The sequence below is a fragment of the Osmerus mordax genome, chromosome 24, assembly GCF_038355195.1.
Source record: "Osmerus mordax isolate fOsmMor3 chromosome 24, fOsmMor3.pri, whole genome shotgun sequence".
Taxonomy (NCBI): domain Eukaryota; kingdom Metazoa; phylum Chordata; class Actinopteri; order Osmeriformes; family Osmeridae; genus Osmerus; species Osmerus mordax.
Genome location: NC_090073.1, coordinates 7,923,070 through 7,938,331, shown reverse-complemented (window position 1 = coordinate 7,938,331; position 15,262 = coordinate 7,923,070). Strand labels below are relative to the sequence as shown.

Below are 15,262 nucleotides of genomic sequence, written 5' to 3'. Positions count from 1 at the left end.
CTAATGAATTAGCCCTTCTGACTCAGTTCCTCTCATACTCCCCTGCCTGCCTCGTGGCTGTCTGCAACTTCTGGGGTTTCCATTGTCTAGCTGTACTGCATTGTCTGCATCATGAAATCAGCACAATGGTCACATTCTAGAATTCTTTATACTATTCTTTTGCACTACATATTTCCATCACAGTTATCCTTGTAGTACCCTGTCCCTACACTCTCTACTTTATTACGACATGACAGTAAGAAATGGATTGCTGGTTAATATTTAAACACAGGCAGGCGTTGATGAATGTATGGGAAACATATGGCTTGCTGCAAGGATACTGATGTCTTAGAGGTAGAAGTAGAGTATAGCCTACTGAACAAATCTCAGAGGACCTTTAACTTTTCCACCTTTTTGTTTGTTTTTTTGTTTTTTTCGTTTTTTGCCCATGACCCATTCCCTTTACCTTCACATTGAGCTCCACTGTGACTCAGCTCTGACCCATTCAGGCAGTGCACTCCACAAGCAGAATGGATATCTGCCCTGACGGCCTCTCGCTTTGTCTCAGAGCTCTCAGACAGACCTGCAATTTGCTGTGATCAAATCACGTCACTCCCCACTGAGGAAAGAGGGCCTGTCTTGCTTCCTCCAATGAGCAGGACCGCCATCATCGTGGCCTCAAGCCTGAACTGGTTGTGCTTCTGCTTTTACCATCAAAAAACAGTCTGCTGTCTGCTCCACTCTCTACTGTTTACTAACTACTACTGGCTTTATATACTTTATCTGTGTACTCTGATATGTACTGGTAATAATATTTTTTTTTAATGGAAATTGGAGGGGGGGGGTAAATTATACCAATATTGTGTATTTGTGTAATGTCTAATTCTGTGTGTGAGTCATTCAACAGATTTCATGATTCAAGTGATTCCCTGAGTCATGGTGTTCACAACAAACAAATGACACTGTAGCAAATACCAAACAGTACACCATTCACTGCACAGTCACTTCACAGGGAAAGTGAATTACCTTCAAATTGCAATTGATTCCTGAACCATTTTGGTTCATGAACCAGAACACACCCGGCATTGCACCACACCGAGTCACCATGCAGTAACGCCTTCTTTTAAATACACCAATCACAACACCAATCACGAAACAAACACCAATGTGAGAAAAAAATAGTCAACTATCTTTTTCCCGCATGTTGGAATTTACCTCTTGTGCCCCGCAGAGGAAATGGTTTTTAGTAGGGCGATGGGTCATACCTCACATTCCCTGGAGCCCGAGATGGTGTACGTGTAGGATCCAGTCCCATTCACCAGCATATCCATAGTTTCAGAGTTTGTCGGTTTGTAGTCCACGTAATACTCTTGCAGGGGCGAGCTAAGAGTGCGTTCCGTTTCCCGCACTTTGTTCCGCCTTTTTTTACTCATGGAACGCTGCTGTAGGAGCTTGAGGCTGCTGGGATAGCGCTTCCACGACACATAGATCACCAGCAGAATCACCGCCACAGACAAGAGGAGGGCCACGCTACCGGCAATGATCTTGTGGAAGGAGACGTATTCATTATCAGGCAGAGGGAGGTCAGGAGAGGCACTGGTGGGGGTGGGGGGGGCCGGGGCTCCCAAGGTCAGCCCCTCGTCGACGGAGGGCAGCGTGGGAAGGGGCAGGAGGGCAGGCAGGGAGGCGGAGGTGGGTGAAGATGTGGTGGAGATAGAAGAGCTGGGCGTCGCTCTACAGATATTAAGAGTCTCGACCACATCAATCACTTTCTCGCCCTGAACCTCCTTGGGGCCAGCACAAATCATTGTAGACTCCTTGTTTCCCTTGAAGTTCCTCAGCCAGGCCACTAGGGGACATATACTGGGACTGCAGTGCCACACGTTACCGGCCAGGCTGATGGTGGTGAGAGAGATCCACGCCTCTACTGTCTCTTGGGACATGTTGCTGAGCTTGTTGGAGTCCAGGTTTAGGGTCTGGAGGTTGGGGAGACACTGGTATGTGCTGGCATCCAGGTTGTACAGCTCATTTCCCGAGAGGTCCAGTTTCTGCAAAGAGGTCCACATCCAGGTGAGGCCCTGGGTAATTGACTTGATTCGGTTCCACTGCAGATAGAGGGCCCGAAGGTTGGTCAGGCGGGGAAAATGAGAGAAGTTAATCTTGGAGAACTGGTTGTGTTCCAGATGAAGCTCTACCAGTTTGAGCAGCCCGGCGAAGGCGTTCCTCGTGAGGCTTCGCAGGCGGTTATAGCCAAGATCAAGAAACTCCAGATTGCGACAATCCTGAAAGACCCGCATTGGGAAGGTTTTCAGGGAATTAGACCGCAAGTGCAAGCTGAGCAACTTCCGCAAGCCTAGGAACTGTCCGGCCTGGAGGACTTGCAGTTTATTGTATGAGAGGTCGAGATTACGCAGGTTGGTGACAGAATGGAAAGTCGAGTTTCTCAGCAGCGTGATCTTATTCGAGCTAATAATCAGCTCTTTGAGCCTCCGGATGCCGTGGAAAGCTTGGCTGTCGACCTCGCTAATGTAGTTGTGATCCAGGTAGAGCCAGACCAGCTGACTGAGGCCTGAGAACTGGCTGGGACTGAGGCTCGCCAGGCTGTTGTAACGCAGGGAGAGGCCCTGGCACCCCACCGACACGTTGCTAGGCACATCGCGGAAGGCGTTTGATTCGCAGTACACGATTTTCCCGTCGCACCTGCAGCTCTGGGGACAGGAGCGCTCGCGGACGGGGCCCTGGGGGGCGGCGGCGAGGCAGGCCTGGACCACCACCGTGAGGACGAGGAGCAGCCAACGCCACGCCAGAGATCCTGCAGGCACACAGAAACATCTCGTACGAGGAACATGGGGAACACTGAGAAAACTTGAGTCTGGCTCTGTTGATCATAACATACATCATACGTTTGATCTCCTGTAGCCCCAAAAACTTAAGTGACAACAGGATGAAAGGTACTGTGTCAAGCTCCCAGCTGCTCCCCTGTTTTCCAACTATGGATATTTACATCTTGCTGCTCATTCTCATGCTTACATAAGCATTCATCCAGAACAAATATGTGAAATATGACATACTGGTGTGACTGCAGTGTCAACAGGTTTTATCTTGCAAGGGTGAGCTATATTTTTTTTGCTTATTGACATACTCTTGTGGTCATATTTCTTCTTTTACCTAGCCCTGTTTACCCAACACACAGTGCAAACACAGTTTAGAATAGGCCACAGTAGCATATGGTAAGACTGATACGATCAAGGATAATTCAAAGACACGAATCTAAAACACATAATGGTAATTAAGTGTATTAATCAATTAAGTGTATCATGTATTAAGTCAGATTTGTTTTTGTGTTGTTATGCGGAATTGAGGCACACTACTTCATGACATAAGATTCTTCATAAGAGCTGTGTGTGATAAATGATGTGGCTGTGATACACAAGTTAACATTGAGAATACGTGATGTTACATACCCATGTCTGCGTTGCCTGAGTCTCCTTTCCAAAGGTTAGAGTGTCCCTTTTCTTAAACCCAAATCTTGCATTTCGCTCGCATTCGGCATCTGGTCTGGATTTCCAAATAAGACCCGCGCTCAGCTTCCAGTAAGAAAAGCCAATTCGCGCCGCAGCCGGACTCACAGCGCTGTGCACACCTGTCGTTGATTCCGAAGTCCCGCAAATGTCGAAAAAACCTTTAATGATTGCACCCTACACCCGAGATGCTATGAAACTCTCAAAGCAAACAAAAACGTTTGGAGAGCAAGCAATTGGTAAGACTTCATTCCTTTGTCAAATATTGAGTGTATTATTTTGTGGAATCAAGATGTAATGCATGGAAGAAAGAAGGAAATTGTAGGAAATATAATCCGAGTGATAGTTAGAAAGCGAGTGATTTTGTAATCCAGTATTAATCAGAGATAAGGTTGGCAGAATGAAGACCACTGCTGACCGTCTTTGCTGCAGACTGTAAACTACTGCGAATTCCCCCGTCGTGCTTTAGTTTTATCGCAGCTGGGGGTTGTGGGACGATAATCCAGACATCGTCCTACATCCTTGTGCATTTGGAATGCCCTCTCCTGGTAGTCAGGGTTACCATCTTGACAAATAATACGGTGTTACTTTGTCTTTGGGGAAATATGTTTCGACTTAGGGATGGTTACATTCACCATATGTTATAGGACAATCGTTTGTAAATGTTATATGCCATACACCTTTAAAATGCACTCATACAACAAGCACAAAGTATAAGGTTAGTCCCAAGTGATAAAGAAAAAGAACTAACATACCATACCGTTCCACAATAAGCACAACAACTATTCTAACACACCTTCATTAAGTTTACCAACATTAAAATCAAGTAAAGGTGTACTTTATATACAGTTTTTATATTATACCAGGCACACAAAAAAAAGCTAGTGACATCATGAGAGGAAAAGTTAAATGGTTTCCACTGACTTATTGTTGAACTCCCATAATGTGAAACCTACAAGCAATCACAGTTCTCCCCAGGTGATGCTTTGAATGAGTAGGAGACATCATCAATGATACCTGGCTCCGTACCTTAGCTCACATTGTTGTTGCGTGACCACAAATAATTGACACCAATCAAGACAATTCAAGCTTTATGTCAACTCAGATAGCTAAGACACAGACCCAAGAGCCCCTGTGAAGCAGGATGCAATAAGACATGGTGTGGGGAGATGAGCATGATTGAAAAATACAGTTAATGCATAATAGCAAGCCCAATTAAGCTTTCATGCGGTGGACTGGACTCATTAAAAGAACACATTTTAAAATCAAGTATTATTTCCATGGGGGCACCACAGATCTTTGATAATCAGACTGTAATTACACCGCATGGTGATACAGCGCTTCACTGTGGATTGATTTCCTTTTTCTCAGCTAAGCCCTTAAAGGCTGTTCTAATCACCTCTTATCTCCCTGTAGGACTCTTCCACAAAAACAATCTGTTTCCCTGTCGTGACAGTGACCTACAAGAGCAGCACCAAGTGTTAGCATTTCCGCTCTCCTGTAGGACTCTCCACAGAACACGCGTGGATTGGATTTGTCAAATGTGCCAGTTCCTCAGATTCTTATGAAGCAGATTCAGAGTTGTCCTACGCTCTTCTTCATCTATAAGTCTTACATTAAGCTGCTTCTGTTGTGCAGATATTAAAACGTTTGTGAAGGGACATGGACTTAAAGTGTAACTTTTGTTCTGGTGTCTATGTGTGTTCTTTACGAGGTTGAGCAAATGCAACATTAATCTTTTTCACTTCTTGAGAACACAAAGCCAGCTAGACAACTAAGGTTTAAAATGATTCCAATCAAATTTCTCCTCCTCTCAGAAACAACACTCATGACAAAGATTTTACGAGGGGGTAGAATGCACACTTTTCTTTTGTTACAACCATTCCTTGATCGATGGTCAGGCCTTGAGTTTCCAAGACAACCAGGTCACGTTTGAGTTTCTTACCTTAGACAGCAACACTGCATCACCTCACTGTGCGACCGACTCATCCACCAAATTGCCTCTTATGAAACTTTAATGTCTGTCTGTGACTGAGCCCTGAATTATAGAACAAGGCAAAGATCTGCTTCACTCCCAGATAATGAATCCCACTGTAACACATTATGGAAATAAATAAATAAGACTACAATAACAGTAAACAAAGAGGTGGTGAAAGATGGAGATGGGTGATGTACAGAATAGGCTCTGAACACGGTTGTTTTGTTCTCTTGCCATGAGCCATTCACGTGAATGACACACAGTACAACTTGAAAGATGGCAAGTGCTCCGGTTTGACGTTTACTCATCCAAACTGATCTGCTACAGGATGAACTGAAGATGAGCTTTCAGAAGGTTCAACTGTTCACTAGAGCTACTTGTGGAACACATGGTTTTGTTCCCAAAAATCCTTGCACTGCTCTGCGGCTTGTTATCAATGTGGTACATATGTCAGAAGAGAAGAGGGAAGATGTCTTTTGTTGATGTTCAGCACTTCAACCTCTATTTTGAGGTATGACATTTATGGTGACATTTTTGTGGATTAACACAATCCACATAAATTCTATGCTAGAGGTTGAAGGATGTTTTCTTTTATCAAAGGATTGTATTGCAGAGTTGCCTTTCAGATGTTACAACATTCATAATGAAAACACCCCAACAAAACACAAGATGTGGAACCTTCTTTAAGTGCAGGAAATCCCATTTTATGATCCCTCACGTCTGGAAACCAGTTTCTGTTCAATGTAATAGACTGTTGCTGATACATGAGTCATGTAGCCTATTGTAGAGATGTGGCACTCAAACGCTGACATCGTTTTTAACACTTTCACAAGGCATTTGGAAAACCTGACTACAACTACAACTTCATATTTTATATTGACATGCAGGGCACATAAACACATTATCCTTTAATACACAACATTCTAGTTGGATAAAGACCCATTTTATACTTTATAAGACTCGTATCCTTATGCATAGAATTACTGCATGTGACCTTCAGCAGCAACCTGTATAACCTACCAATCAGATCTCACAAGCTTGGTCACTTCCACGGAGTTCATAAGAAGTGACACGGTACAAGGCTGCCATCTACCGTCCTCATATTTAAAAACGAGGTAAGAAAAGTATTGAGTAATGTGATTTCACATATTGCCAAAAAAGTATTACAACCGCTTCCATCTCATTCCAAGAGTTCATTAATCTCTGTGGTTTATTTGGTAGTTCAAAATCAAATAAGCCACTTTTGAGTTTTATTATAACACGTCGCTTATACTAGTCAGGCCTATTTATTAGAAAAATAGCCTGATTATAATGAGAATAGTAATATAACTAATAATAAAAAACGCACGTTTCGCAGAACAGAATGCTATTTCTGTTAGCATTCATATAACGTTGCTGTCACTCCCCTCCCATATCTAGGCCAATCCGGGAAATAAACATTAAATTCAAACATTCAATCAAAAATGTGGGAAAGTTCGGCCCAATACAAAAGTATTTAATCAGTAGGCCTATTCACTACCAACAAAATAGGGTTCTCTATTTTTATTGATGTAGCCTACATAACGGACATATGAAATCAGATTTAAATTGAAAATAAGTGGACTAACTTTACGTAAGTCCTATAAATGCTTGCAATAAACAGTCTTCCATTTAGAAGTGGTCTGGAGTCCCATTGTGTAGCCTACTGTGAGTATGAGTTCTATTAAATCATGGACAATATGCTTCCATCAACTGCTCTATATATTTCTGCAAAATACATTCATGCCCTCGGCAGGGTATTGATGACCAAACTCGCACATGCAACACCTCTTTCTCTCTCTCTCTCTCTCTCTCTCTCTCTCTCTCTCTCTCTCTCTCTCTCTCTCTCTCTCTCTCTCTCTCTCTCTCTCTCTCTCTCTCTCTCTCTCTCTCTCTCTCTCTCTCTCTCTCTCTCTCTCTCTTTGTGTGTGTTTGCAGAGCAAAAGAGAGAATCGGGTGTATGACCAAGCTCACAAGGTATATCGCAGTGTCGCTTGTCCACCTTCCAACTGATTTCGATATTGCGCATAAAGCCGGTTAGTTAGAATGTCGTTGAAGTAGCCTAACATTTACCATCTCTGATTAGTGACAAGAAGCGCATCACTATGCATTGCCTCCAGTGTACCTTCCGCCGACTTCTGAAGCTCACTAGTTCGCACACCGCATTCCACTGTTCGAACCTGCTGCTTCTTCTGATAAATAATAGCATCAGAAATCAGTGTCAAGCGGATCTTTACTAACTTCCAATAGTTAGGCAATTTCAAGAAGCGGGTGCAGTGAAGGATTGGAGTTTCCATCTGTTCTCAAATTGGATGTCTGCTTATCCTCCAACGATGGGTAAGTGACCACTTAAGACTAGCCTGTGTGACAGCAATATTTCGTATATCTTATAACCTTTATAATGAACAAATGCATTTTATGGGCTCAGTCTGTTATAAAAATAGATATATTTGTATAGGCCCATGTCTAATTATGGTTAGAAGGGAAGTTCAGCACATTGAGTTTGTGTTTAAAGATTTCTAGTTTTATCGAACTGGCTACTTAAGCTAACTACTAAAAATTAATTATAATATTATCACCTATTTCTATTTGTGTATTTCATGATTCTTGACTGATAAAGAGTAACACTATAGATATATACTTTGCTGGATGTGGAGGAAACAGATCAAAGTCAGTCCATCACCATATATCGAAACGGTTCGCCCTGATATAAAAGATCACCATTATTAAATGTTAAATACATTCTAAAGCAACAGGCTGGCTGTCCGGTCGATATTACGGACATGCCCGATTGTGTCAAATAACCACGGGTGTGGAATGATGGCCCCTTTCCCTCTGCTTCCTCTCAGGTTCCCTGCTTTGGGACTGGAAGCTGTCATACCTTCTTCTCTATGTGTCTGTTCTGCTGCTGCTCAGCCAGGGGGAGAGGATGTGCCCGACCAGCTGCCGCTGTGAGGGAAAGATTGTTTATTGTGAGTCTGGCATCTTTCAAGACGTCCCAGAAAACATATCCACTGGTTGCCAGGGTCTCTCTCTGCGCTACAACAGCCTGCTGATTCTCCTTCCTTACCAGTTTGCTCATCTGAACCAGTTAATCTGGCTCTACCTGGACCACAACGCAATCAGCGCCATTGATAGTTTAGCTTTCCAGGGGGTGCGTAGGCTCAAAGAACTCATCCTCAGCTCCAACAAGATAGCACACCTCTACAATAATACTTTCAATGCTGTTCCGAACCTGCGCAACCTTGACTTGTCCTACAACCAGCTCCAGATCCTGGAACCTGGCCATTTTTACGGGCTTCGGAAACTCCAAAACCTACACCTTCGGTCCAACGGGCTGAAAAGGATACCTGTCCGAACGTTTCTGGAATGTCGTAGCCTGGAGTTCCTAGACCTGGGTTACAACCGCATAAGGACCCTAACTCGGACCACCTTCCTCGGGCTGTTCAAGCTGAAGGAACTTCATTTGGAGCATAATCAATTTTCGAGGATTAATTTCTCTCTGTTCCCTCGTCTTACCAACCTCCGGGCTCTCTACTTGCAGTGGAACCGCATTAGAACCATCAATCAAGGCTTGCCTTGGATCTGGCTCACGCTGCAGAAATTAGACCTCTCAGGAAACGAAATCCAGATCTTGGACCCTGGCGTGTTCCAGTGCATGCCAAACTTACAGACACTCAATCTTGAATCTAACAAGCTTAACAACGTGTCCCAGGAAACGGTGGCTGCCTGGGTCTCCATCACTACTATCAACATGGCGGGAAACTCCTGGGACTGCAGTTACAGCATATGCCCCCTGGTGGCCTGGCTGAAGACCTTCCGAGACCCGAAGGACATCAGCATGATATGCAGCAGTCCCAAGTCAGTTCAGGGAGACAAGGTCATGGACATAGTAAAGAACTACTCCATATGTGAGGACTTTGGAGATGGGGCACTTACTACAGGCATGATTGCCGGTCTGCCCACCTCAGCTGTTGTCAGTTTGGGGCCTACCTCTCCCTCTGACTCGGTCACAACAAGCCAAAGTCCCCCTGCTCCACCAGTCCAGACCCCCACCCCCCCAGCTGGCAGGCTTGTCACGATAGGCCCGCTCACAGGAGAGTCCACACTGATAACCTTCATCCTTCCACAACCCACATTTTCCCCAGAGTTAGACTTTGCGCACATGGCCTTCCATAAAATCATCGCAGGCAGCGTAGCCCTGTTCCTGTCGTTGTCGTTGATCCTGCTGGTGATCTATGTCTCGTGGAGGCGCTATCCCAGTTCCATGAGGCAGCTGCAGCAACAGTCGGTCAACCACAAGCGCAGGAAAAAGTCCCGCAAGCAGGACCTCAGCCTCAACTCTCAGCTCCAAGAGTACTACCTGACCTACCATGCTAACTCGGACACCATGGACACCCTGGTGAACGAGGCAGGCCCATGCACCTGCACCATCTCGGGATCCAGAGAGTGCGAGGTGTGAGGCGGAATCTGCGTCCCACATTGACACTGCGGCTGAGGGCCAGAGGTAAACAGCTCTGCTCGACGCCCTTCGTTTGTTCGACCTTCTCGTTCGTCGGTGCGGTTGTATTCTTATTTTTAAACCCTCCCGTGTCGTAAACTAAACACCACCAGTTATGCTCTCTACAGAAGTAATTGACAATGCCAATAAAGTTACAGTAACAACACGGTCTGTCGGTTTATGACAGATTGCTTTCGCGACACTTTATATTGGATCTGTTGTGTGTCGGTTGGTGGCATGATGCGTCACTGCCTGTGTCTGGAAGTGTAGATTGTGGATCACGTCACCCTGACATCTGAAAAGGAGGGTCTGATTCTTTTACTATTCACTCATTCGTGCTAGGTAACGTCACAATCCAGATGTGTCTCTTACCAAGCAGGGTGTTAACACAGCTACACTATTGTGGCTGACGGTATGGTGACCGGAAGGACAGCTGGTCAACAAACTGCTGATCTTGTATAAGATCTGTGAGGGGATGTTAAAGTAAATGTCTCGTGCCACTGCATTTGTTTTCCTCAACAGTTTAATCCAGTTTATGAATATAAATTCATAGTACACTAGAAATATTGAGAATTACAGAGCGATCCCTCTCTCCATCCGCACACATTCTCTTAGACCTCAAAAGCCATTACAGCACTTGGCTGGTGCTAAGGAGAAGTGGTTCCCTCAAATAAAATCAATTTGGAGCAGAGAACTCATCTGCTTAAAAAAAAAAAAAGAAGCTCTATTCATTTATTTTTCCATCAATGATTTGGAAGTAGCTAAAGTGGAACAATCTTGCAGAAGCACTTCCTGTGTGTGTTCTGAGCATTAAGAAACTGATAATTATTTCTGTCATCAGAAGAGAAACACTTTGACTGATGGATAGCACTCCCTTGTCTCAGGGGAGAGAGGAAGAAAGGGTTCACTTGAACCTTGCCTTGCCTATTTATACACAAGACCTGTGTTTTTATTCAGGGATCACATTGGGTTCCCATTCTCCTTTTAGGTCTATCAAGATTGTTTTGATGTTGTTTTGAAATGGAAGCTCTCGAAGAAGCCCTTGAAAGATGTTTTCTTGCTGTGCCAGGAATGTTATCTTGCTGTTTCAAGTGACAGCAGAACGTAAATTCACCCCAACGATTGGTATGAATTGCAGCAAAAACCCAAGGCTTTTGATTTATCATCATAGACGGATTATGCAGACTTGATTTGGTAAAAGATTAGTAATGGAATTCCTCTGCCAAGTCATTGTCCCTGAGATCTACATTATGATGCGGAAATAACTGAGTATAATCTCTGTTTTTTGAGTCATTGAGTCATCTCTGATGTTATTAAGTGGACATTGTGTTTTCCAGAATCAGAATCCATCCGAAGTTCGGAATCTCATTGTGATGTCTAAATTCAATCTCAGGGTTTTAAATAAGGCCTACTTAGGGCAACAGTAACTCAATGACAACAGGTCAATCCCACAATGCCACTTCCCTCCACCTCACTCTGTAACTGTCATCTCTGCCATCCTCTGCTGCCACATGGTTAATTCAGCAGTGCCCATGCTGGCAGCCCCGGTGTTGTTGTGTAGGGTTGTGTTCCTGGTGTGTGTGTAGGACTGTGTGCCTGGTGTGTGTGTAGGACTGTGTGCCTGGTGTGGGTGTAGGACTGTGTTCAGGGCTGTGTTCAGGGGCTGTGTGCCTGCTGTGTAAGGAGAGGAAGACAACAGGAACTACAGACGCTGAGGAAACAGGGACTCTGATGGGTCAAGGCTCCCTTTGCTGTTAGGAAAGTACAACACGCCTCCATCTGTCTCAGCCTCCTCATGGTAATAAGAAAATATCAAGTGGGCAAAGGGGCACGTGTGTGTGTGTGTGTAGGATTATTTATCTCCGTTAGGAGTGTTACCTTATCAAAAAGGTGAATTTCTGCAGCAGGATACCAGGATTCATTTTGAGCAGGATAATCCAATGTGTGTTGTAATCCTATTCTATGCAGATGGCTACTGAGCTGCACATGTAGGTGTTATATGCATGAGGCAGGGAATAGCCAGCTGGATAGCTTTCTGTTTTTTTTTATCAAACACAGCTCACAGCTCCTGTGTAAGGGAGAAAAATAAACCTTCACGAATGTTTATTCAGTGAGATTTATGGGCCCCATCACTCTATTCACTTAACACGGCTTGTGTTTCTGGTTTCCAGGCATGGGGTTACCTCCAGCAGAAAGATTTATATACCCATACATCATGCTTTCTGCACTTGCATTTATGATCAATCCCTTCATTTGGAAAGTCAATGTGAGCTTCACGTTGGACTCTAAGAGCGGCGAAATTGATATTCAACACAAATTGTTTGTCGTCTTGTATCGTCTGATTGTGGAGGGTCGTTAGATAGTCCTAGAACAAGTGGATGAAGTTTTTTTGGTGCCGTTTTTGGAAACAATGTACTGTACAGTATTGAGCTACTGCAGTGCCAGGTATGTTAAACTGTGTAGAAAACAATGGGCTTCTTTCTGATTTGTATGTGTAAGGCTGGGTGTCAAACCTGCCCCCACAAGGACAACCAATCAGACCAAATCTTGAATGGGGTGTGAGAGCCATCAAGTTGAGACCGTCCAGAAACTCCAGACTTTAGCATATAATAATAATAAGACTTTATTTATATAGCACATTTCATACAAGAATTGCAGCTCAATGTGCTTTACATGAAATCAATAAAAACAATAAACAATAATAATAAAAACAATAATACAAGTGATAAAAGTAATACAAATAAATAACAAAAAAATTAAAATGGAACAAAACAAAATACAAGCTGCAGTCTTTGCGGGAATCAAAAGCACATAAAAGCCGCAGTCTTTGCAGTGTCTCGAGTGAGAGGTGAGATGGATATGAGAGGTGGGGGCAGGTTTGACACCCAGCCTTACATAGTATGTCCAAATTGTCCATTGATGGCCTCTCAGCCTACCCCTTCACAAGGGTATGGAGATCATTTTCAATTATATATTATCTTGGTATTTTCAAGATATTATTTACTAATAACAAATTCTAAGACATCAACTCACTTGAGACATCAACTGCTAAAATATTCACTCACTACTTCCAAACCGTAAATTATCATTGAAGTACAATGATCTGTTTATGAGCCTCTGAATTCAAGAATTATTCTTCAGCATACTTTAAGATTTTTGTGTGGATAAACTGAATGGCCAATTACTTTAGCAATCACTTGAAATATAGGAGTCAACCAATACATATTCGCTGTTAGAGACTGGAAAAACTACTCAGTCTTTGTCCAACTAAAAATTAAGTCTTGACAGAAGCTGTCTAGCACTGCAGATGGCACTACTTAGTATTCAAAATGCTTTTAATTTATGTTACATTGGGATGAAGCAGGATAGCTTAAGTCCCTCAAGTAGAATTTTTCAGTGTAATTATTTCATGTCCTCCAATTCATCACCCAAGTTGATATGGTGAAATATAGAAGAACAATCTATATCTTAATTTGACAGCTGTAAGATTAGTCTGCAGGAATATATTCTCGTTAATTGCTTGGCTGTCAGCTTGCTCACGTCAAACAGCACTAAAGCCAGTGTATTAACATGGTAATCACAGAGCATAATGGTGATGTATTGTCTAGCATATGTTTTGTGGGTATACCAAAGCTTACAATGTTTGTTCTCTATTAATGTATTTTATTTATACAACCCACATGCATGTCTGTCATATTTACATTTACATTTAGTCATATAGCAGACGCTCTTATCCAGAGCGACTTAGAGTAAGTACAGGGACATTCTCCCCGAAGCAAGTAGGGTGAAGTGCCTTGCCCAAGGACACAACGTCATTTTGCACAGCCGGGAATCGAACCAGCAACCTTTGGATTACTAGCCCCCTGACTCCCCTCATATGTAACTGGTACTGGCTTCTCTCTTGAGGCAGTGGGCCCATACGTGGGTTTCAAAAAAGCAGTGAATGTATTCTGTAATTGTTCTTATTTCTCTTCTTTCTTCCCATAGGGTGAAACCTGCCTGCAATTCCCCTGCTTCTATACACAGAATATATATATAAATGTATAGCAGAAACTCTACAGACTCCAAGTGGTGTTGACGGACTCAGAAGACTCACAACATCAGAAGGAGCTGCCTCCGCAGGAGATCGCTGGATTGCTGTCAGGCTTTTGAAACAGTCAGGCTGTGTGGGACTTTCTCTACCAGGACAGAGGCGTTCCTGACCTATTGAGCGGTTAGGGAAGCGGGCTAGTAATATGAAGGTTGCCAGTTCGATTCCTGGCCGTGAAAAATGACGTTGTGTCCTTGGGCAAGGCACTTCACCCTACTTGCCTCGGGGGAGAATGTCCCTGTACCTACTGTAAGTCGCTCTGGATAAGAGCGTCTGCTAAATGACTAGATGTAAATATTGAAGGACCACCCCGGTAACCCTTCACCCTCGTGACCAACACCGCTGTTATTGTCTCCCAGATCATGCGCACATCTAACAGCAGAATGACATCCTTCATGTTCCTATTGCAACCTCCTCTGACCATGGAACTCGTCGTCACTCACGTTTAAATAAACTGCTGGTGTCACACTGGAACCGAACACAGAGAATTAAACGCTGAAAGTCAGTCTATTCACTGTACATAGAAACCATTAACGTTTGACTTTTTAGAGCGCATGCTGCCCCTCATTCCAGTCTTGGGGAGCATTTTTAGTCGAGCATAACTTGTGAAAGTGATTTCTGTTGCGTGGTTTGTCAGGGTAAAATGAAAGTAATCCCAGGTTTTGGGGTTGGGTGAAGTTTTATGCACCTCGGTCTGACAGTTTGTGTTGTGGGCCTCAGAGAAGTCTAGAATGTCCAGTCCATTTGTCTCTGTCAGAAAATATAGCACTGTGTTTGACTTCTTTGGATTTGCTGTGTTGTAGTGTACATCCAGTATAGTGCAAATGCTTTTTACATGAACACACATGCAAGAATGTGGATGATTTGTAGAACTTTAGCTACATGCTTGACAAAATCAGCATCAGGTCTAGCTTTGGTCTAGCCGTTGGGACTCAAACAATCGAACATTTGCCTTTTAATCTTGTGTATGTACTATCCTACCGTGTGTTTTATTACCCACAAATGTGTGTTCAAGTTAGAGTCAGTTGGCTGAGCGGTTAGGGAATCGGGCTAGTAATCCGAAGGTTGCCAGTTCGATTCCCGGTCATGCTAACTGACGTTGTGTCCTTGGGCAAGGCACTTCACCCTACTTGCCTCGGGGGAATGTCCCTGTACTTACTGTAAGTCGCTCTGGA

The 15,262-nt window shown here is 43.6% G+C and overlaps 2 protein-coding genes and 1 long non-coding RNA gene across 3 annotated transcripts; 2 read left to right on the top strand and 1 right to left on the bottom strand.

Moving 5' to 3' along the window:
• Window positions 1–1,238: 1,238 nt before the first annotated feature.
• On the bottom strand, window positions 1,239–3,447 carry LOC136933122 (leucine-rich repeat transmembrane neuronal protein 4). The gene is made up of 2 exons (XM_067228502.1): window positions 3,444–3,447; window positions 1,239–2,791 (listed from the first exon to the last, which is right to left on the bottom strand). The coding sequence occupies exons 1-2, from the start codon at window positions 3,445–3,447 to the stop codon at window positions 1,239–1,241; spliced, it is 1,557 nt and encodes a 518-aa protein (XP_067084603.1).
• A 211-nt stretch (window positions 3,448–3,658) lies between these two features.
• LOC136932479 (uncharacterized) lies at window positions 3,659–5,161 on the top strand. Its single transcript, XR_010874748.1, has 2 exons — window positions 3,659–3,739; window positions 4,917–5,161. It is a non-coding gene; the product is annotated as an uncharacterized lncRNA (long non-coding RNA).
• Window positions 5,162–7,829: 2,668 nt separating this feature from the next.
• lrrtm4l2 (leucine rich repeat transmembrane neuronal 4 like 2) lies at window positions 7,830–9,958 on the top strand. Its single transcript, XM_067228501.1, has 4 exons — window positions 7,830–7,833; window positions 8,346–9,476; window positions 9,517–9,577; window positions 9,634–9,958. The coding sequence occupies exons 1-4, from the start codon at window positions 7,830–7,832 to the stop codon at window positions 9,956–9,958; spliced, it is 1,521 nt and encodes a 506-aa protein (XP_067084602.1).
• The last annotated feature ends 5,304 nt before the right edge of the window (window positions 9,959–15,262 follow it).